At 32.8% G+C, this 23,576-nt stretch overlaps 4 protein-coding genes across 7 annotated transcripts in view; 2 read left to right on the forward strand and 2 right to left on the reverse strand.

The window, feature by feature from the left end:
• Nucleotides 1-3,895, forward strand: part of Syn (synapsin) — a gene marked incomplete at its 5' end in the record, with an annotated part of 58,650 nt that extends 54,755 nt beyond the window's left edge. The window contains one exon of the mRNA XM_085196269.1: nucleotides 111-3,895. Within this exon, the coding sequence (XP_085052395.1) occupies nucleotides 111-307 (197 nt within the window). The remainder of the gene's footprint in view (nucleotides 1-110) is intronic.
• On the reverse strand, nucleotides 2,968-9,380 carry LOC146532620 (piercer of microtubule wall 1 protein). The gene is made up of 4 exons (XM_085196270.1): nucleotides 9,246-9,380; nucleotides 5,522-5,600; nucleotides 4,947-5,033; nucleotides 2,968-4,103 (listed from the first exon to the last, which is right to left on the reverse strand). The coding sequence occupies exons 1-4, from the start codon at nucleotides 9,378-9,380 to the stop codon at nucleotides 3,979-3,981; spliced, it is 426 nt and encodes a 141-aa protein (XP_085052396.1). The 3' UTR covers nucleotides 2,968-3,978.
• LOC146532621 (uncharacterized) lies at nucleotides 6,858-15,731 on the forward strand. Of its 4 annotated transcripts, none has more exons than XM_085195468.1 (14): nucleotides 6,858-7,154; nucleotides 7,247-7,344; nucleotides 7,735-7,814; nucleotides 7,908-8,060; nucleotides 9,256-9,392; nucleotides 10,100-10,225; nucleotides 10,316-10,407; nucleotides 10,484-10,577; nucleotides 10,654-10,810; nucleotides 10,953-11,124; nucleotides 11,299-11,515; nucleotides 11,606-11,692; nucleotides 11,953-12,100; nucleotides 12,402-15,731. In XM_085195468.1, exons 1-14 carry the CDS (start codon nucleotides 6,966-6,968, stop codon nucleotides 15,146-15,148), a joined length of 4,497 nt encoding a protein of 1,498 aa, XP_085051594.1. In that variant the 5' UTR covers nucleotides 6,858-6,965; the 3' UTR covers nucleotides 15,149-15,731. The 4 variants fall into 4 exon arrangements, with proteins under 4 accessions (XP_085051594.1, XP_085051593.1, XP_085051596.1 ...); XM_085195467.1 differs by having other exon boundaries at nucleotides 6,860-7,154; nucleotides 11,600-11,692; XM_085195470.1 differs by lacking the exons at nucleotides 6,858-7,154; nucleotides 7,247-7,344; nucleotides 7,735-7,814; nucleotides 7,908-8,060 and adding an exon at nucleotides 8,516-8,961.
• On the reverse strand, nucleotides 14,089-22,530 carry LOC146532622 (glycine dehydrogenase (decarboxylating), mitochondrial). Its single transcript, XM_085195471.1, has 18 exons — nucleotides 22,200-22,530; nucleotides 21,794-21,872; nucleotides 21,301-21,436; nucleotides 21,014-21,178; nucleotides 20,693-20,921; nucleotides 20,379-20,602; nucleotides 20,109-20,284; nucleotides 19,676-19,905; nucleotides 19,127-19,303; nucleotides 18,739-18,923; nucleotides 18,275-18,476; nucleotides 17,899-18,048; nucleotides 17,414-17,526; nucleotides 17,109-17,256; nucleotides 16,665-16,872; nucleotides 16,320-16,492; nucleotides 16,011-16,091; nucleotides 14,089-15,934 (listed from the first exon to the last, which is right to left on the reverse strand). Exons 1-18 carry the CDS (start codon nucleotides 22,422-22,424, stop codon nucleotides 15,824-15,826), a joined length of 3,012 nt encoding a protein of 1,003 aa, XP_085051597.1. The 5' UTR covers nucleotides 22,425-22,530; the 3' UTR covers nucleotides 14,089-15,823.
• Between the last annotated feature and the right edge of the window lie 1,046 nt (nucleotides 22,531-23,576).

A 23,576-nucleotide genomic window follows, 5' to 3' on the forward strand; every position in this document is an offset into this window, starting at 1 on the left:
GCATCTAGGCTTGAAAATATAACCCAGTGGCGCTTCATAGAAATCATAAAAACGTAATATTAAATTTAAAATATCATATTTATTATGACAATAAATTCAATATTCAATAGCTTCACAATCGTCGACGGTGTCGTCCGCTTCGGCGGCCCCGAGCACGGCTAGCGCTGCGCCGCCGCCCACGGCTGCGAGCACCGCGCGAAGCGGCTTCGCCCGCCAGGGCTCCCTTAGCGCCACTCTCACGGAAGACGCTGAGGACACTATGAAGAACTTACGCAAAACATTCGCAGGCATATTTGGAGACATGTAACAATATAACCGCCGTTCCTTAGAAAAAAAGGTTCAAGACAACAAATAATTTTGTTAACTTAGTCGCTGATACTTACACGACAATCAGCTAGCCTCTGTATTTGTTTTCTTCTATTAACTATACTGTTTTTTGGTATGTTACAGTATATTATAAAAAACATAGCAAATAAATTTTAATACTGTTATAAATAATACGTACAAACGATATGTTTTGTTTCTACTTCATTAAAGAGTAACAGCAATTAAGCTTACGTGTGATACGACCAAGTTCCAAATTAAATAACCATTGTCACGAATAATATTTTAAGTTATAAAACAATAAACTGAAACTTTAACCATTTAATTGAACAGAGGTTATTATTACTTTTGTAATTTAACAGCACAGATTTTTATGTTTACAGGACACACACATTGATGCCTTGCTTAAAGATTCAAGGTCAACTTTGTTCGTTTTAATTATTTTGACCGTTTAATGAACGAATTTTGATAACAGCTGTGACCGTCAATTTACTTATACACTATTAATTATTAATAGAAAAGATTACATTAAACTTCCAGCTACAATATCAAAATATTAGTATACAATATACCTAAGTTAAAATTTAAAATCTTATAATCGGTTCTTTATTTACTTGTTTTTGTAATTATGATTCTAAAATAATTTAACATCTATTTTAATTTTATGTGCCGTATTTAAGTATGAAAGTTGTATGTACTATTTCTTTTGTTTTGCCTTCCTTAATAAGTATTATTTGATTTACTTAGATCCAGAAACGAATAGCAATTCTATAAGCATAGGATTAATGTTAAATAATGATAGATTTTTTACAATAAGTTTATAATAAAAGTACGAATCAACTGAGCTACATTGTGATCGAGTCCGTTCTGTGCGCGTCGCGTTGCGTCCTGCACTAGAAATTAATTGAAATTTCCTCTGTAGCGAACTTTTTACTGACTTTTATAGTATCTTTAATGTTGTGCTGTTCACTTCTTACTTGAAGCTGTTGTAGCGAAAAAATCTACGGTAGAGCGTGTTTTTATTCTACAAATATGAATAATGAAATCAATTACCTTTACTGTTATTCGCTGGCTTACTATTCTAATGCTAAAGTAATAAGGTAAAATATAATAATATGGGGAAATCTAACATTCTAACATGAAAGCAAGTACCACAATTTTGGTTTAATTTTAATAGAAAATAACACAATAACTGCGTAGCAAATAACCATTCTATATAATTTATTAATCTCAGAAGTAATCAAAGATATGTTACGATGGAAGCGAGCGCGAGAACTATTGTTAGCCCAAAGCTTAGACTACTGGGAAGACAATCAGTATAGGAGGATAGAGGAATTGTTGGAATCTGGTGTGCGAGTGCGAGATACATAAGACAATATTGTTGAATGCAAAATTTATCCACATTTTATATATCTTATTACTAGTTGTATCTTGTAGGTCATAGGATTAGTATTGTTGTATTTGTGTGTTTCTTCACGCAATGTCTAGTCATGCTTAGAAGTTAATTTATGTACTTAGCTAAATATTCTCATAACAGCAATATGTTATTAGTTTATTATTAACAAATGTTATATATTACAGTATAAGTTTAATGTAGATATTCTTTTAATACCAGACAAATTGTGAGGTAATTTAAAAATGAATGCGAACAAATGAATGGCTTTAGTGTCAACAGTGTAGTAAGTTTAAATAAGAAAGGGGTTTTTTTTATTGAATTTTAACAGAAATGTAACATCAAGCGAGCGAGCAAGCATGGTTTTTAATTCGTTAGTTTAAACATAATCACGATGCATTATAACGTGTGACTATTATTTGTTGTTGTTGTTCTTTAATTATGGCGATCCGAGCATGCCAGTGCAGCACTAATCACTTCGCCAATGTCACGTTGAATGGAAAACACCTATTATTTGTCATATTCATAGCTTAGTGTCATTCTCGAAATATGATATAGATTTATCATATTTATTGTGACACCCTGGAAGAATAAAATGAAAAATTATTCCATAATGTAAGAAAGTTAATACGAAGAATTCATGAAAGTTTCCGGTTAGTGCTTTAGCTAGTATTTATAGTATTTCTACATATTACCTCACATTGTCATATTAAAGATAATATTTGTTTTTAAATAATTTTAAATAATTGTATCTCAAAGCAAAATCTGGACGGGGCTGGGATGCAACCCTAGTTTATTAACCGACTTCTGTAAGAAAAGGAGGTTATCAATTGGACTATTTTTTATTAGGATTTTTTAATAACTTCATGTAATTATAATAGTAAACATATTTAGAATCGATGCGTTGTTATTATCCTTTACGTTATGTACCTATCACTTGTTATCACAGTATGTTTACAACGAATATAGTATACATAGTGATGTACAATGCAAGGGCCAGATTTTTAGACAATCATTTATCTTGAGAACTGTTCCAAGTTATTTAATCAGTTATTATCCTATCCTACAAGGATACACCTCAAATAACTGGTACTGAGGCCTTCATAATACCTATTGTACATCCTATATAATACAATTAGATTATATTTATACATACATACGTGCACTCGTAGCTAAATTTTGACACAATTTAGATATTATTAATAAGTGTCTATGAAATGCGCAATTAGATGACTATAATTAACATATATGGTGGTACGTTAAATGATTGTATGTCGTTGAGTTTGATGTCGATAAATTAATTTTATATTAGACTGTTCTGCGTTTATGATAAATAGGATAAATAATATTAACAATAAATATAATGCTGTTGTTGTTGTTGCTAAACAAGTTATACAATGTACCTACTCATATGGCACGCTGAAGGATTTGTCACGATCTAAATATTTTGCCATCACTGAAAATCAAAATCAAAAATGGTAGTTATACAGGGTGGAATTGTCAGCACCACTTTAAATGAAACCACAGTTTTAACTACTCTATAAAAGCCTAATATAATTCGGAAAAAAAATAATTCCCAAAAATGAAAAAGTTTTTTTTTCAAACAAAATAAACAATAAAATTATCGTTTTAAAATAAAACGCCATTTGTATAGTATAACATAGGCACGCACACACTTACCTGTCAAATCGGAAACGTAGCACACGTATGTGTGCGTCACACGAAATACAGGTATGGATAAAAATCGTGAAATGAAAAAAAAATCCTACGTCCAAACTGTTGAGGTACCTTGATTAATTTCTTAGGTGTGGGTTTGAAATATATTACCCTATATGCAGTTTCAATAAAAGAAGCGCTGCCTCTTCCACCCTGTATAACACAAGCATTCTTATCGTGACAAGAACGTTAGCGATTATAAAAGAGATATGAACTGTCATGGGCTTATGAAATATTTATCTGACAATGTATTGTTGCAGTTGATATTTTTTAGGCAAGCAATTACAAGTTTTAATTATAGAACCTTTGGTATTGAAGCAATAATATTTATTTAATTTAAAATACGTGACACTCATATCTCTTAATATAAAAAAATATTATAATGGAATTTGAATGCATGTTAATCTATATTATAATAAATATATATTAAATAAATACCTCTTTTGGTAACTCAATAATAAATATGCGTTTTATTGAATGATTTTTTAATAAAAATAAATATAAATTGTATTACAACAAAATATTTAAAATATATCAAAGATGATTCAACGGTATCCGACAGGATCCATGCCGGTGTTCAAGCTGTAGTTGCGATACATGCCCGCGGCCGCGAGGCGGTTCGTGAAGGTTTGGCCGGCGGGAAAGAACACAGACGGCACTGAGTGATAACCTATAAACATTTGCTTTAATCATGCAAATCGACGAAAAATTAAATAAAATCTTATATCACTATTACTAATTCATATATTTTTATATTTTTGTTCGTGTTTTCTCTGTATAGATTGAGAAAATCTAATTACAATTTAAGTATACTTTCACTTAGTAAACTCAACAACAATCTAACCGGGATAAGAGGAAAATTGGACATAAATATTAAACCCCCAATTAATTATTATTATTTTACAGTGACAGGATGGGATGGAACCTTACGACCACACCGTAAAATATACTTAGCAAACATTACTAAGGATGAGTAAATGAAAATCACCAGCATACATATATCACTAACTTTAATTTTAAAAAAACGTTAATTCCTTAAATTAAAACAACACTTAACTTGTTTACTTAAAACACAAATTATTACTTAAAAACGACTAAAACAACAAACAATAAATAAAACAATCGCACGAAAAACACTTATTTTAGCGGCGGGTCCATGGCAGTGTTTAGTGAGTAATTACGGTACATTCCCGCACTTGCCAGATGGTTTGAAAAGTTCTGGCTCTTGGGGAAATATGTGGATGGAACGGAATGCCAGCCTATAATACAACAATATAAAAAAAATCACTGATACTTTTCTTTAGGTTGAGTCATTTCGAACTTACATGGTATAATCACATAAAGATCATGTTATTTTTATTTTTTAGATACTATAAATATTTAGATACTTACAGGATGCAAATATATTTTATAGAAAAAAATATGACATGAGATGAGAAAATATGACATCTTTCTACTTACCTAATTTGTCACAAGTATAATTAGTAGAGTATAAAAAAAATCTTGCCCTTACCTGGAGGATACCATCCATATTCGCTAGCTGAAGTTCTGTAGAAGGGATGCTGCTTGCTGACTTGAGAACCATAACCATTGAACCAATCTTGAACAAGTAAAAGTAACAATATATAAAAAGAAACATAATAAATATTATTTTCTTAGTTTTGGGAAAAAATATTAGATCTTCCACTTAACAAGTAGGTACCTAATACGTCGTTACTTAATAGGGTTAATTATTTACCACCAAATATATTTAAAGAAACAAATACAGTGTTTAATGTAATATATTTTCATTTTATTGTCTCGAATTCATTAAAAAGATTATTGCCCCTAAAGGTCAATATTCTCTACCCGCATAAACTGTAACAACATTTAAAAATGTAATCTACCTACTAATTGATTGAGTATGTACTATGTATAATTCATATTATAAACAATTAATGTGTTAAATTGAGAATCATTATCCGCTTTTCGCCTGAATTCAAGACATTGCGTGTGAAGTAGCGGAACCACGTCGCATATTAATGTGTAAAATATTGTATTATATGAATATTAATTTTAAATATACTAAATATGCTGGTTCATACGTACGAGGATGTTCAAATCTTTTCGGAAGATTACAAGTGACGAACATATCAGAAGTCTTCAACTCGGGTTTGGCGATTTCATCCTGCAAGCATGCTCTATCTGTACAGGTAGCAGAGCAATAGCCAGGCTGTGCAGGATTTTCAGACTTTTCCGCAATACTCATTATCAAAAACAAATAAAATTATTAAACATTTACGAAGCGAAGCTTTACTTGCTTAATAGGGATCGAAATTCTAAACTAAACATCTCGTTTCCTTGGAAACGTATTACGTGGGATGACATTTCAAATTTAATCTTGAAATTGAATAGTTTGTAGTTGAATTTTTTAATCTAAGTTTTATAAAATAGTTAAATATATATTTAAGCTAAAAGAAGGAAAACATAAAAACTTATTTCAAATAATTTACTTCTTGATAGCAGGGACCTAATAAGTTTAATACAAGTATTTGGTTCTTATTTTTATTTGCTTGGTCAGGTACGGCCAATGTAGTCGATGAGTCGTGGCCACCCTGAAGTTAGCTGCAGACTTCATTTTCAGATTTTTTTTAACTTTTGGTTCCGAGTCCACAATACACTAAAGTTCAGAAAACCTAACTTCAAGGCGGACACGATTTGTCGACTATACTGAACGTAAAGAACCGCGTTAAGCCACCACTTTATTCATAAAGATTTCGCGCTGAAAACAGAGAGAAGTGTCATTACAGTTGACTTAAGATTCTCTCTGCCTACACTATCATGCGAGAATAGTGTAAATAAAAAAAATGACTTAAAAAGAGAACAGTGAGAAGAGCTTTAGCTCTTCTTGAGTCACTGTTTAAAAATATTACCTATGATTAAATTTAAAGTAGCAAGACTAACAACGTTCTAAAACTACTGAAAACTACAAATTATCTAATGACAAACGTATACTAAAATAATTTCGTGGATTATACTAGCATTTAAATTTTTTTATTAAATTTACCTTCCTTATATTACCTTCCTTTAACTTTTGAAAGTTAATTACTTGGATTACTTGTTTTTTTAGTATCTCATCGATTATTTAGCCTAAAAATTAAAAATATCATTTATCAACTTAAAACTATTTAATTTTCAGAATATTACTTAGAATAAGAAAACAACACAGATATAATATAATACATTTAACAAAGATTATATGGATATCTATAACAGTTATATTCTAGCTTACGCAGTGTACGTTTTCACTGAGTATATTTGGTATGCATTCAAATGAATATATTAACTCTTATCACCAGTATTGTGACGAACAGACAACAAATGAGTGGGAGCATATCAAGTACTCTGTAACCATTATAGCGCTATTGCTTTTATAACTATACGCAAACTAAACGTGGATTTAAAATTTAATACTTTTTCACAATTTACTTGTAATATTTAAAAAATAATACAATTTATGCAATACGTCACTGTGACAGTTTAATTAATAATTATGAAAACTATCACAATTGATCAATCGATAAACTTACAAGTGGTGAAATTTGAATTGGATTTCTCTTCTTTATTTGAACCAAAACCGAAGCATGAAAATAAGAAGAAATATAAAAAGATTAAAGTACCACACATAAACTGCAACAAGCAACAAAAACATATTCCTCCTCCTCCAATAATAATCCAAAAGGTATAATGAAGATTCTAGTCCAAAACAAATAAGAAAATGATTAATTAAAGCGACAATTTTTTTTTTCTATATATTATGTATTTGGTCCACAGAAACGGGACGTGAAAGACCTAATAGAAGACTTATTAAATGAAATTTATGTAGATCAACGTGAATGGGGTAGTAACAGTGCCGGTGAATGTAGTCAAGGGTGAGTGGACATTTTTATTTTAAATTACCTGCTCGCGAATTCGCCCGCTTGAAAGTAATATAATTTTTTTATTTATTGACTGAGTAAAATAAAACTAGATGTTAATGGAAATTCACCAAAATACAATATTGAAAACTGACTTTAAATTGGTTTAGCCTTTTCTGAGTTTACTATACGTAAGCACAAACAAACAGACAAAAAAATAAAAATCATTGTTTTGTATCCTATTACGTTGATAAATGTCCGTATACTAATATTTTTTCTGTTATATCGCTCATGGGCAGACAATGATCAATTACATTTTTATTATATATACATATAGATATCTATATATTATAATCTTGCATTGCTTATTGGTTTGACTAAAAAGATACCTATTTGCGAAAACAGGTCTACAGCAGGATCTTGTACATCATCACGGCATGGAGAGCAAACAGACGTTATTGAACGTAGTTATTTAGAATCTTTAGGTAACTAGCCAAAAATAATATTGACATATCTAAAGGAAAATGTTAAGCTATTGTATAATTTGGAAAATCATGTTATATTTTTATGATTCTTAGATTTACAAGATCTCCAGGAGCAACATATTGAATGGAATAATAATTTGCGAACAACAGGAGAAAGGTTAGCAAAATGTTTACGGACCCGAGACCGATTGTATCGACAACAAAAGAAACTTTGCGCAGCATTCACAGTGCTTCTTCATCATATAAGTATGGACTGTTTCGTATTCGCTATGGTCATAATATGTGTTATTTGATTTAATAATGTCATTATACGCACGTATGTATACGTATGTACGATAAATAGTAATAATGAAAATACAAATGGGTAGGCTTCATATATTTTTGTTTGTCACGGAAATTAAAAACGTATTTGTAGAGGTAATAATACTATTAACAAAAACCTTTTATTCTATTATACCAAATTATTTTTTAAATCAAATAAAACTTTAATAAGTTTATATGTTATAATCTATTACCGTTTATGAATAACAGATCAGGCACGGTTATTTCATTGAGGTGCTTAAAATAAAACAACGCACATTAATGTATGTAGACCTAGAGTGCTTTTTACAATAGCCCCCGGTCCCAGCCTGTAACTGACGTACACAACTGTGAAATCAATAGACAACACACACAGATAAAGTCCTCGCGGTTGACTGCGCATGCCCCAATCAGGCATCTACCACGACACGCTATACGGGATTCTAACCAATTTGGTCACTACTGCTATCCGGGCATCGATTTCAAATGAAACTCACAGCGATGAATTAGTAGAGGGTGAGCAGCCCCACTACTCAGGCTCGCGACTTTCTCAGTAAACATCGCATCAGCTGGTCGACGACGCAGTCATGTTTTGAGGAAATGACATTCCTAAAACACTTTATAGTTTCTTTGCCTTTATTAAGTGTAACAAAAAGTGTCAAGTTGAATAAGCTTTAACACAAAACATAAATATGTGCTGACATAATGATTTCATTCAAACACGAGTCTGTGTATGGTGCAGTTTAAAAATATGCATTTGTTATCAAATGTACAGTTTCTACAAGACCGATGAGTGCAATTTTGAACTCTCTCAGGAACTTGGCAAGTTCTGCAAAGACTGCCCCAGGTACATTTGGAGAAAAAATGCTTAATTTACATAACGATACATGTGAGGCTAATGCGTTTTACTTGTAACTATTCGATATACTTGGATATTTATGTTTCTTATCGATTTATTCACTTCCTGTAAATAAATTTAATTAGTGACTGGACAGAGAAATTGATACCAATTACGCAATATCGTATAACGATAGCTTTGTTAGATAGGAATAAAATAATAAAGAACTTTTTAAGCCTTTTCAAAGTAAAATTATAAATAAATTATTAAAATATTTAATTTAAAATATTTACAATACGATAGCTGGAGATACAAGTGCGCGTTTCGGAGTGACTCCTGGCAACGAGGGCCCCGGCGAGGGCGGCTTCGCAGAGTGGCTGCACGCGATGCGCCTCGTCGCCCGCCTTCCCGCCGGGGTACCACAACATTTTCGCAGAAAGGTACGCATTACTTATATTGTCATCGTAATGTGAATTTTCTTTATTATTAATTAGATTTGTAACTACATTTAGTTCATTATACATTTTTCGTTAGGTTGAAAATTTTTGACATGTTGACAAAAGTTGAAATCTGCATTATATTGAATGTAAATTAATTGTTTACATTTTATTGATTTAATAACTATTTTTTTTAAACTATAGTTGGCAATCTCTCTACATGTTAGTAGAGCATACACATACCCGAATGTTACTTCTTTTTATATGTATTATAATTCTTTTGTAATCATATCGACGACAATTATAGCGTATGTATTTTACCATGTTTGCATTAAATATCAAGATTCTTTAATTATGTATTAATAATTAAATAGAAAATTTTCGTAACTCTTGTCAATTTCGATTATTTGAAAACATTCCCATTCACAGATTAGTATTGCAGGTATATGAATTCCTGAACAAATATTTATTCAGTAGGTCCTACTCGTCATATTTCTGTTTATTTAACTTATAAATGTCTATTTATATTTTATACGGTCTATTTCGACTGGAATATTTAAAAGCTTAATTACGATCTAGAACTTTAAATTAAGTAAGTCCATATATTAAGTTAGTAAGCGTACTTATAAACTGTATAAAGTTTTTTTATATTATACTAATAATGTTACCATGGCACCTCTCGCTAATAAGTATAACAATGGCCTTTTCAGCTATGGCTGACGTTAGCAGATCGACACTTGACCGCGCGGGGCATCGACTGGCCGGTCGCCGAACGTGCTTGTTTTCGAGGGACAGCCCAGCCCGATGATACTGAACTCAGCGCTCAGATCCTCAAGGTATAATATCGTCTAGCTATAAAATGGCAATATGAACTTCTAACTTTAGAAACTTAGGTTGCTATATTTCTTTATTTTAATATTTTACAGGATTTACATCGGACAGGTTGTTCTCTATTTTGCGGTGCGGAAGGTCGGGAAAATCAAGCAATGTTACGCAGAGTATTATTAGCTTATGCCAGGTAAGTTTTATATTATTTTTATGTAAATAAAGTAATTCTTTTGCAATGTGTCTATTGTAATAGATTTTATTTTCAGGTGGAATAAGGACGTTGGTTATTGTCAAGGTTTTAATATGCTAGCTGCTATCATATTAGAAGTTATGGATAAATCTGAATCAGATTCGTTAAAGGTACATATAACTACACAAATTTATAAGAGAAATATTATTGTTTTTGCTAATGGCAAATGAATTATCCTTCGTATAGGTGATGATATACCTAGTGGAAGCTGTGCTACCCGAGGGTTATTTCGCTGACGATCTTAGGGGGTTATCGGCGGATATGGCAGCGTTTAGAGACCTTCTTCGTTTAAGGCTTCCACGATTAGCTCAACATATGGATCATTTACAAAAAATATCTGATGGTTTGTGGATACATAATTATAATGTGCTTGAATACATAATTTGCGTCTGTAATTTCTAAATATATAATTTTGATGTGAAAATTCATTTAATATTTGCATTACTAGCTAACATGAAATTTTCGTAAGCATACATGCGTTCTAGGTGGCGGGGTTGAACCACCTTTACCAGATGTGTTCACAATGCAATGGTTCCTTACACTGTATGCAACATGGTTACCTCGAGATTCATTGCTGAGGATCTGGGACCTAATTTTATTAGATGGTAATGAAATCCTGTTATTAACAGCATTAGCCATCTGGGATATGCTGCAAGAGTAAGTATAGTTGGTCGTCTTGTAAAATTTTTATTTCATGTGAACGTCGTGCGTCGCTGTAAAATTTTTCAAATTAAGACAGTTTCTTTTGGAAAAAATTGATTCTAATTTACAAAATTATAAATTTAAATTTATTAACTTTATTTTTTTACGAACATTATACTTTTTCCATAGCCGAATTTTATCAGCCAGATCTGCTGATGAATTCTATAGTTGTATGGGCGGTGGTGTCGGTGCAGTATGGGAAGCAGGTGAAGCGCTAGTTGCTAGAGTTGTCGCTTTCAACTCTGCGCCTGAGCTTCCTCGTCTTCGAAGCTTACACAGATATAGAGTTGCACCACCTGTTCCACCAAACACTCCTCCAGTTCATCATCCTCCTTTACAATCAGCGGTGTGTTTATTTGTTGCTTTATCAGTATACCGAGAAACCAAATTTTGTATAGAAACAAATTTCCGAAATAAACTAATTTTCTAGGTGCAGTCTATGACTAAACGAGGTCTACGGCTGTTCTATTCTGAAGATGAAGGTGACTCCAGCGATGATGGGAATAAAATGGCATTAGCTACGGTAATATTATTAATTTTGCTTTATATTTAAATTAGTTTTTGTATTTCTTAAAATGGCTTTAGTATTGCAAATGATTTATTTTATAGTAAAGCTACCGTTCATCTGCAGTTTCGTCTTCGTGATCAAATGAATTTCACTAACATAGTAACTAACACTAAGTATGACAGATGATACGTTGTAAGTGCCCAAGGTAACATCGACCGCCGTTAGAGTGGGATAAATTGATACCTAACAAAATATATAAGCTACATTTTCTTTAGGTTATCCCTAGACGTGAAGATCGTTCCGGTGCCGGGGATAGGTTATCCTTAGATATTGGGGCACTGAAGAGACAATATGCCCGGTTGCGAGAACGCCAACGACAGGCCCATGTCATCTTAGCAGCAGCGTGTGCTCGACATGCTGCAGGTATAATAATAATTTATACTTAATATAAATTTAAGTCGTTGACGGGATATTAGTGATTATCTCATCACAATATACTAATATAATAATCATATACTATGCATGAAAGCGCACTGTTGAGTTCCGCCACTCAAGACGCAAAGCCTCCAGAATTCGGAGGAAAATGGGGGAATGGAGTGTCTTAACACTAGGATTCCCTCTACCTACCTGCTGTGTGCGGAATACAATGTAAAGCTGATATAGTCATTTACTATGCAATATGTATGTATTCACATGATGAGCTATGATTTGTATTTTTTTACAGTTGGTGTCCCTACTTCGCCGACATCACTTACAGTAAATAATTTACTTTTGGGTAAAAGCGCTATAGTGAGTTCAAGAGGTCGGAGACTTGGGCCTCCACCAGGGGCTATTCCTCCATCTCGCCAAATGCCAGGAAATCATAATAAAGCAGAGCAACGTCCACGTAGAGCTGCAAATGACACTATCAGTTGGGAAGAAGAAAAATGTAGAAAATACCAAAATAGAAGAAACTCAGTAAAATGGAAAGATATAAAAAAAGAAAAAGCTCTTGACCTCACGAGAAAAGCTTCAATTGACTTGGATGAAACAGGAGATGGTATTATTGTTTCTGAGCTAGAAGCGAACGCAATGATAGCTTCAATTCGGTCTCGCAGCTCCAGTGAAACTTCGTCTTATTCTTCTCGTTCTGAATCTAGTACTGATACCAGTCTATGTGACGATAATGAAAAAAATAGTGATTCGGAACACGACTTACCCACTGATGAAAATATTAAAAATGTTAAAAATATTACACCAAAATCTATTTCTTATAAAGATAGCTATAGTCCCCAAAGTGCGGAATTAAATAAAGAGCCTTCTCCTATTGAAAGATCTCTGTCGCCTAGTAAAAGAAAAGCCTCAAAAGATGTTAAAGTGGATATTTCTGAGTACCTCGACTCAGCTGCCGGTGAATCATTACGTGTATACATAGATGGTTTTGAACTAAAACTAAAAGAACGTCAAGACAAGAACGTAGACAATAGTATATTTAGCACTGCAAATTTGCAAAAGGACGTAACCCGTTCTTCACTACAGTGCAATAAAAAATACATATTTTCACCGTCTGATCCAGAAAAATTAAGAAATCAAAAAAATTCGCAAGCTACTCCTAAATTGTCAAATTATAATACTCTTAAAACATCTCCTTGTCATCGTGTTTTAGACTTCGAACCATCACTTAAAGATATCCCTGTAAGGCGATCATCAACATCTCTGTTAGAGAGAAGATCATTTGATATTATTGACAGTTTTACAATGAATCCTAATTTTATTCCGGACATAGATTTATCTGAAAGATACGAAAGTCCGTTAAGAAGTCCTGAATCGGATAGCGTTGTTATAAGCGAAGATGAACCACCCATACCTCTAAAAATTGACAAATATTTCGAGCACAGCCCGGAATTTTTCGGAGCTAGATTATCTGACCCAAATAATTTAGAAATTCCTAGTCGACGGCCAACAAAAAGAAACTCAAGATTGCCAAAAAAACCAGATTCATTAACACTGCAAAGCAATAACAACGAAAAATATTTAAAAAGTGATGTAGAAAGGGCCTCTTCTCTACCGCAAAGTCATAGTTTCATATGTGTAAAATCTGAAAGTCCAATTGATTTAGTTAAAAAAAATAACGAAAATTATAGCCCTAAGGACAACAAATGTATAAAAAATAGAATGAAATTTGAAAGTACAGAAAATAAAAGTTTAGAGGAATTACTAACAGAAAACGATTCTTCTACTGGTAAAGACTATGTGTTACGATCTGGCCGTAAAAATAGCGAAAGAGCCTTGCAAATAATTCAAGAAAATTCTCAAATACTAAGTAGAATTTTAACAAAACAGAATATTTCATTTTCAAATAACAACAGTCAAGAAGGTAAAACTTTGGAAGATAATATTTTATTAGATAAAAGGTTAAAAGATATAACGACTCCTCCAAAACTGCCAGAAGCAAAGTTACTTAACTCTCCTTTACTAAAAGAATCTACATCAGATTCTTTGATTGGCTGTTTAAAAAGAGCACCGCGAGATGTAGTATTAGATAAAACCGATATTCTCAGGGCTAGACCAATTTCTATTGATGATCCTTTTTCCTTGGATCCCCGTAATTCTTCATTAGGAAGTGCAGAGTTCTCTTTGAAAAGTATGAAAACACCGAGTATCGAATGCCTCGGTAACAAAACAGATTTATATGGTTGGGAAAATAAGGGATTTTTAGTAAAATGCGATTTTAAAAGTCATAGTGACCACTGTAAAGATATTAAAAACAAAGGTAATGATATGTCAATCCTAACTGATTTGCAATCTAAAAATCGCCGACCAACTTCAGATGAGTGGTCACGGTACTCAATTTCAAGTGAGTCAAAAGTTTCTGTCACATTACCTTCCTCAGAATTAAAAGACACTTCGACGTATGAACGGCGATTTACTTCCGATGATTATAATTACCCACTGTCAGGTTCAACAAAATACAACGACTTGGTATTACCAAAATCAAGCGATTTATGTAACAAGATAATGGATCAAAGCCCAAAACATTATGATAGCTCTATAAAAACTGAAAATAGTTCATTTAGTGACTTTTCTCATAGAGTGACTTCGTCTATAAGTTTTACGTGTGAACCATCTGCAGATGATGACTCTCCAATGGGGGCAAAAAGTAATTCTAGTGATACATTATGCCAAATTACTTCGTTAGACCAAATTTCTACACCGATATCGCCAAAAATATTTCCAACTCGGGAAACGCCTACACTATCGAGAGACTCTATTGAAATAAGTGATAAAGCTAAAATTGAATCAGATGATACGTGCAGTGCGATTACGTCTCTTTTAGAAACAGATACGCTCTCGTCATTGTCATATCCACGAAGTCCATCCACGGGTTCATATCATCCGTTCCCTACCAGACCAGCGATGCGTTTACCTAAAGATCTGGGAGTCCGACTAGGTATGTATCCAAAAGAAACAATTCATTCTCCTCAAAAATGAATGATATGTTAAAAATAATTTAGTTTTAAATTTAAATATTGTTCAAACTATAGTTTAACCTACTTGTACTTTATAATATGTTTGTTGTATTTCGGCTTAGTAACTATTTAGATTTAATATAATTTTTTGATGTATATATTTATATCAATTAATAATGTATTGGAATGGCCAACCAGTTCGCATGTGAAAAATATTATTTCGTCAAATTTTATATATTGTGACTAAATTGTTAAATGACATAACAATGTGCTTCATGTTTAATTAAAACGAATATATAATACCTAATTGTTATACTAACAACTAAAGCAACTTGAGCTTTACCAAGTAATGTAGAAAATTTAAATGAACACGATGCCTTGATTCCACTTTAATCGTATGAAAAATTTGCGCATAATAAATATTTACAAGTAAACTAATAAATATATGAAATTATTTGAGGTCAATAATTAAAGCAATTAATAATTCATACGAGATTAGAAGGATTATAAAAATTATATCCATGAAAATAAAAAAGAAACTATTATTTAAAAATAATATTTATTCTACGACAATATTGAGAAATTAAATACATTATGTGATCGCAGTAAATGTCTTTTATTAATTACATACACATTCTAATAATAGCTTACAAGTCTATATACATAAGTTATATATGCATATACGTATATATGAATATCAAAAATCATCCAACACAGGTGGACAAGTGCACACTAAATGCTTGTCTCCGTACATGTCATCAATGCGGCTTACTGTTGGCCAGATCTTGGTCTGTCCTTTAACGAAGGGCTACAAAAAATATATATTAATTATATATTAATAAAAAAATACACATACATTGAAAATAGAATCTTTAATATCTTACCGCTGGAAACGCCGCTTGTTGCCTAGTATAGGGACGATTCCAATCTTCAGTTATCACTTCTTCCTGTGGGTGCGGTGCCATCTGAAGCAAAATTAAGCCGTATTGACATATTGTTTTAGAAGAGTGGTATTTTAAGTGTGGAATAACATTTAAAAATGTTAAAAATACCCTACAGGTTTTTAAATTCAAAAAAACCTTACAAATAGTATATAAAATGTTATGTACATTTCAGAACATACTTCTAAAGTCTACACAAATGGAGTCGTAGGAGTAAAATATGTATATAGGTAAAAGTAACGTAAATTTTACCTTTAATGGATTAAGTCTTTTATCAATAACGCCATCTTCGATGTCTTTAATTTCTTTTCTAATAGCAATAAGTGCTTCACAAAACCGATCTAATTCCTGAAGATCTTCCGACTCTGTAGGTTCGATCATGAGTGTTCCGGGCACCGGCCAGGACATTGTAGGAGCGTGGAATCCTAATAAAATATTAATATTTATTCAATCAAGAACTCTTATATTAAAAATATAAAACACATTTAAGTACCATATAAAAGATAAATGTTTTGAAATTGTTACTGATATACTTTGCTTGAATTATATAAATAAATGTAACTGTCTATTTCATACCAAAATTATTTGAATACAAACCAAAGTCCATAAGCCGCTTAGCTATATCACCAGGTTCAATATTAGCTGTTTTCTTAAGATCTCTTACATCTATAATAAATTCGTGTGCGACCAGTCCCCTTTCGCCTTTGTACAATGTTTTATAATGGCCATCTAACCTCCTAGACATATAATTAGCATTCAAAATTGCCACTTGAGTCGCCCGTTTCAAGCCTTTGGGTCCCATCATCTGCATAAATTATTGCTAGGTTAAAGGTCTATAGCGGTATTTCTAATAAGAAATTTATTAAGTATGTGTTTGTAGTATTAAAAATCAAAAAATGTAGAGAAAAATTCGTTGAAATGATTATATCAAGTCCTCCACGTTGTTAGAATGTGGCATATACCATGTCGCAATTAAAAGTTCAATTCATTTACAAAACAATATTAAACATTGTTACAAAAAAGTTGATAAATTCAACTCACTTTTATATACGCCCAAGAAATTGGTAAAATAGCAGATGATCCAAAAGGCGCCGCACTGACGGAACCAAAGCTGTGCGCCTCGTCACCGAGATCGGCTAAAGGATTTATAACTGGATGTGATGGTAGGAATGGCGCTAGATGGGCTTTACTGGAAAATAGTAAAAATAAAATATTAAAGAATATAGCACGCACCTATAATTTATATCGCTTATAATAAGTACTGTCATTAAAATATTTATAAAGTTTATTTATAATATACATTTTTTGTAAGATTAAAACGAAAATGTTTCAAATAAACTACTTACACTCCAATTGGACCCATACCCGGGCCGCCTCCACCGTGTGGTATACAGAATGTTTTGTGCAAGTTCAAATGCGACACATCACTGCCATAATCACCTGGACGGCACAGGCCGACCTAAATAAAATTATTATTAACATTTGTAAAATAACAAAATACTTTAACATTAAAACATTTCTTTGATATTTTTATTTACAATTTTATAACAATAAAGCTATTTTTTTTTCTACTTTTAGGCTGTACACCATATATAGCAGAGTAGGCAGAGGAAACCCAATATTAAGTCATTCATCACCCAATATCCGCCTTTTGTCCTGTAAATAAATCATTATACCTAGGTCCCATTAGTGGGAGTCGAACTCTTGACCGTCGCGCTGACGATCACACGCTTCGTCATTGTTCCACTACAGCCTCTATTGAAATTCCAATATTTTTTTGAAATTCAAAATTGCATAATGTAATGTAATAGCCTGACTTGTAAATGTATACCTGAGCATTCATATTGGCTCCATCCAAGTAGACCTGCCCGCCGTGCGCGTGCACCAGCGCGCACACGTCCGCTGCACGCTCTTCGAATACTCCGAACGTGCTCGGGTAAGTAAGCATGAGACATGAGATGTTCTTACTATGCTCCTCAACCTGTAACAAATTTCAACTTTTTAACATAACTGATAGATGTGTTAGTAATAAGCATATTTTTGTTTCAATATTTTTTTTTAATGTTAAATGAGTAAGAATTCTATGTAAAAACTAACGATAAGACATTGTAAGATCTAGATTAATTTTAATAAGCACAGATTGTAGAAAGCATTCCTTAAAACTTTCACTAATGTTCACTTTGAACAAAAATAAAAATATATTTAACCTTATCTTTAAGATGCTCCATGTCAATTTCTCCAGAGGGTGACACTCGTATAGCGCAGACGCGCATGCCGGCCATGTGCGCGGACGCGGGGTTGGTACCGTGCGCGCTCACGGGTATCAGGCAGATGTTCCTGCCGGTGTCACCTCGGAACTCGTGGTAGCGCTTGATTGTCCTCAGCCCGGCGTATTCCCCTTGAGCTCCACTGTAAATCATGCACACATGAAACTGCCGATGCATATTCATTTTTATTCGATTTAGTTAAGGAGCAGCATACAAAAGCAAAAAAGCAAATCGCATCATTATAAATACGTTAGTTGCGGGCTTTAATTCTCGCTCAAAATTTGCGGAACGGAACCCTAAATATTTTTTATATAGATCCCCTTTGCCTTTATTCAAATGGCTATGTATTCATAAACATAAACAAGCTAAAGAGTATCTAACTGTTATTGTTGTTAAAATATTACCTGTTAGGTTGAAATGAAACACGGTCATATCCAGTAATAGCACAGAGGTCACTGGCTAGTTCTTCAAATAAGGTATGATAGCCTTGGCACTGATCGAGCGGTGCGAACGGATGAATATCGGTAAAGTGCTTGAAAGAACATGGCATCATCTCTGTTGTTGAATTCAACTTCATGGTACAAGATCCCTAAAAATAGAATTTAATGAGAATTACAAATATTGGATATGTGACAATAAGTTACCGCTTTTCTCCAATATTTTAATGTTATTTATGTGTCGTTAAGTGTTGAATTATCAACACGAATAATAGACTGTTCACATTTCAGCTAATAATATTAGCATAAAATAATATAAGCGGTGCATCATTTTGCTAATTTGGTATTTACTCACCAGAGGTATCATGGAATGGACTAAAGATATATCCTTGTTCTCTAGTCGTTTCATGTATCTTACTATACTGGTTTCAGAATGGTGCATATTGAATATGGGATGTGTTAAGTACGGTGATGTCCGACGGAACGATCCTTTCAATACACTTCGTGATCTGACATCACCACTTTGCATTACCTATATAAAATAATAATATTAGTGCATTTACTTACTCAATCTAAGTTCGAATTGATGTTCATTTATACTTAATGAGAATGTAGCCTCTACGACTTAGACTATATCTTAAACGAGTTATTCTGTATATATTGATAATTGACCATGTACTTATAAAAACGCATATATAAATGCAAGTAATGAATATATCTATTTTTGAATATAAATGTTCTAATTGGACACTGGAAATCGGCCGACTTCTTTTGGCTTAATAGTCTTACCAGTAGTATCCTAGCCAATGAAGCTATTTAAAGGCTAAACCACCTTGTGTAACAAATATCATACCATTTCATCATGAGTATGAAATATGAATGATAACATAAGTAGGAAACTTACTTCATTAACTTTATCACAATCAAATATCCATAATAAATCATCGACATCTTCCTTAGTCGTTGTTTCATCTAACGCTACTCCAACTGCGCCATCATCAAAGTATCTTAAATTAATCTTCTTTTCTTGCGCACGAGCTTTGATTGCAGATGCGTCGTGCTCCGAGACAGGTATTATATGCAGTGTATCAAAATAAACATCATTTGACTGCTTGTGGCCACGTTTTCTTATTCCTAATAAATTATATTTAATTAAATAGATATGCTTGTATATAATTAAATATCTTTAAAGATTTAAAAATAGCGATACAAAAAGTCTCGGGTGATTTGATCATTTTTTAACAATCTAATAGAATCTTAAAATTTCGTCAGAGTTAAGGAAAGTCTCATCGAAAATTAAATTTATTTTAAAGCCTCAATAATTAAAATGCATCTACCATGATCTAGCACCAATGTTGCATTGTGGACTCGAGTAGCTATGTCTCTCAAGCCCTGGGGTCCATGGTATGCTGCGTACATAGCGGACATATTTGCCAAAAGTGCCTGAGCCGTGCAAATATTTGAGGTGGCTTTATCTCGACGTATATGCTGTTCTCTTGTCTGAAGTGCTAATCTACAAAGTAAAGAAAAATATCGTATGAATGAGTAATCATACTACATAAATCTCTAAATGAAAAACCTCAGTACTAGATGTTTAGCGCTCGCACCTGTAAGCATCTCGCCCAGCTGCGTCTCTAGTGACTCCGACCATACGGCCTGGCATCAATCTTACTAATTGATGCTCAGCTGCAAAAAATCCAGCATGGGGTCCCCCGTAGCCTAAAGGTACTCCAAATCTTTGAGAAGTTCCCACAGCCAATGCCGCACCACATTCCGCTGGTGGACGAAGTAAAGCTAGAGCTAAAAGATCTGTAGCAACCACTACTAACGTCTGAAACAAAAGTTAACATTTTATTATTACCCTTACAACCTCTAACATTAAAAAAAAAATAAAAGTAATTAAAAATTAAAGTTAACTGACCCCATGTTCCTGAGCGGCGGCAGCTAGTCCTGAGTAGTCATACACTAATCCTCTCGTATCTGGACATTGTAATAAAACAGCTGATATGTCTCTTTGTGCGAAGTCTGCTTGACGTACGTCTGGAACCACATTCACTTCTAATCCTAATGCATCTAATCGCGTTTGAACTACTGACAAGGTTTGAGGATGCAATCTTTCGGATACTACAAATTTTATCCGTTTATTATGCCTGAAATAACAAAACATAGGAATTCTCTATATTTATTTATTTTTAAAAACTCGTAATAAAAGTAAAGCTACGTCTAAAATACTAATGTTTACCTGTGACATAATGATAGAGCTTCTGCTGCCGCCGTACCTTCATCTAGGAGGGATGCATTTGCTACATCCAAGCCTGTTAGATCACTTACCATTGTCTGATAATTTAAGAGACCTTCAAGCCGGCCTTGTGCCACTTCTGGTTGATAAGGGGTATATTGTGTTGTCCTAAAGCAATTTATATATAAATAAAACAATTGCCAATGCTATATTATATAAAGCATCTTAAATAACTGTATAACAGATAAATTTATTATTATATATTTTTTTATTGTAATTAAGAACCATACCATCCAGGGTTTTCAAACATATTCCTCATTATAGAATGCGGCACACAGCAGTTATGGTAGCCCATGCCGATATATGAACGCCAAATCTGATTCTTTTCTGCTATTTTGCGCACTCTCTCAATAAGATCATACTCACCTAAAAACAAAGTTTTAACGTTTTTTTTTTCAGTTTCGCTATATTCCCGCATATAATAGGGTAGGCAGAGAGAGAGGGAACTTAGTGACAACACTCTGTTATTTGCTTTCCAATCGAACTCGAGGTTTTGCAGTCAAACGATGTCCTGCTTTATCACGGTGGCAGGTCAAGTGGCGGAACTTAACGCCGAGCTTTCTCTCGACCGCTGAGCGAAGAAATGAAAATATAAATTTAAATTAATATTTCCTTTCCTCGAGTGTGGGTCGAACCCACGACCAGTCGATTTTACAGTCACGCTTTGTGCTCCTGCACCGCAACTTACTAATGAATATAAAATATATATTAATCGATACTTACTTATGGGCTCACCAATTTCCATTAAACTATTATACTGAATTTGCTTAGGAACAGCATCATTCGTTAGTTGATCTAAACTCTAAAATGATAAGATACGTCGTATAAATTTAACTATAAAATTAACGTAGTTCATAATTATTTTCTACTTTAAAAATGTACTCAATTATGATTAGGGTACTATATACTAACTAATGAGAGTTATAATAAAAACTTGTAACGAAACTTTAAGTACAAACAGTAAAGGTCAGTTATAAAATTATCTAAAATAATTTGGGAAGTTGACATTCTCGTACGTAACTAAATCGTACGTTAATAAATTACAATATTTTTGTGCAAATTCCTATAACTAAATATACGGATACGGATAAATAAAAAAAATGCATATTTAATTAAAATTAAAAAATACCTTATAGCCCAACAAATCTAACATAGTCACAATGTCCTGGTCCCTTGGTCCTATGTGGCGTTGAGGAAAATCAACTCTTTCGGGAAATAAATTATCCGATTTTGAACTTTGTGAAGCTACACATCGTATTTCGCATTTTAGAATTTTGTTATATAGATTTTGGTGGACATTTTGATAATTATTGTAATTTCTTAAATAACCTCCACGTTTAAGTAATCTTAACATTTTTATAATTCAATTATTCATATCACAGCCCAACGAACAAAAGCGACGAATAAAGACTGATAGAAAGGTCAGATCTGTTGCAAGAATTCTCTTTCAACGATAAGAGAGTTCAATAACAAAATAATATTAAGCTTATACAAATAGTTAATTAGATACTGTGTAAACAATTTTCAACTTTGATCTTTTATCGTTATTTATAGTAAAATAGAAAATTCACTTTCATTATGTAATTATTTATTTATATAGTTACATGTACCTAAATAGTGCACAGTTAATATTATTAACGTACAGTGCTCGTATCTTTAGATTGTTGTGACTTAGAAGCTTGATTTTTCCTGTCCTTCTTACCTGAATACTTTGTATTAATTTCAACTAGATACGCGATTCGAGATAAATGGTCTCAACAGACGTATAGTTGGAGAACAAAGTGATCCTATAAAAGCTCGGTTTTTAGGGTTCCGTACCTAATAAGGTAAAACGGAACCCTTATAGGAGTTTTTTTTTAAGATGTTTTCGTTTTTATGATAACTTTAATTTTTCTTGTCGTATGATCACCATCATCTTCTTCTTTCGTTTTTTAAACATAATGTTAATTATGTCTATAAAACACTTTACTTTTATACTTCCGTTGTTTTAAGCATACGTCGATAAACACATCGAAACATGTTTCGATCGACTAAATTTACATGCCATGCCGAAAAAACGAGGACACATGTCTCGACACACGTCTACAGACATACAAGACAAAAATGGGACAGTCCCGTTCAAAACGGGACGTTTGGTCACTTTGAAACTGTCCATCAAATAACCTAGTTGATAATTCTTCTTTTGGTTTAAGTAAATAAGTTTTGCAGAATACGAGCAGTATGATCAACAGTAAAATAATCTATTTGAACCAATGATGACTGAGTATGCTTATTTTTGTTAAAAAAATAATACGACTTATGTCATTAACCATAGAGTTCATAGATACTATTATTTATAAACTAGCGGACGCGCGCAGCTTCGCTTGCGTATTTAGGGGTGAATTTTAATAACCCATGAAACATATGTTTAATTAAATATTTTTAAGAGTCTAAATTTCAAATTTTATAAAAATCGGTGGCGATTTAATGATTTTTCCATACAAACTTACAACCCCTTATTTGCACC

This window comes from Heliconius melpomene, chromosome 13, assembly GCF_056956725.1.
Source record: "Heliconius melpomene rosina isolate 202511_hmr_F chromosome 13, ASM5695672v1, whole genome shotgun sequence".
Taxonomy (NCBI): domain Eukaryota; kingdom Metazoa; phylum Arthropoda; class Insecta; order Lepidoptera; family Nymphalidae; genus Heliconius; species Heliconius melpomene.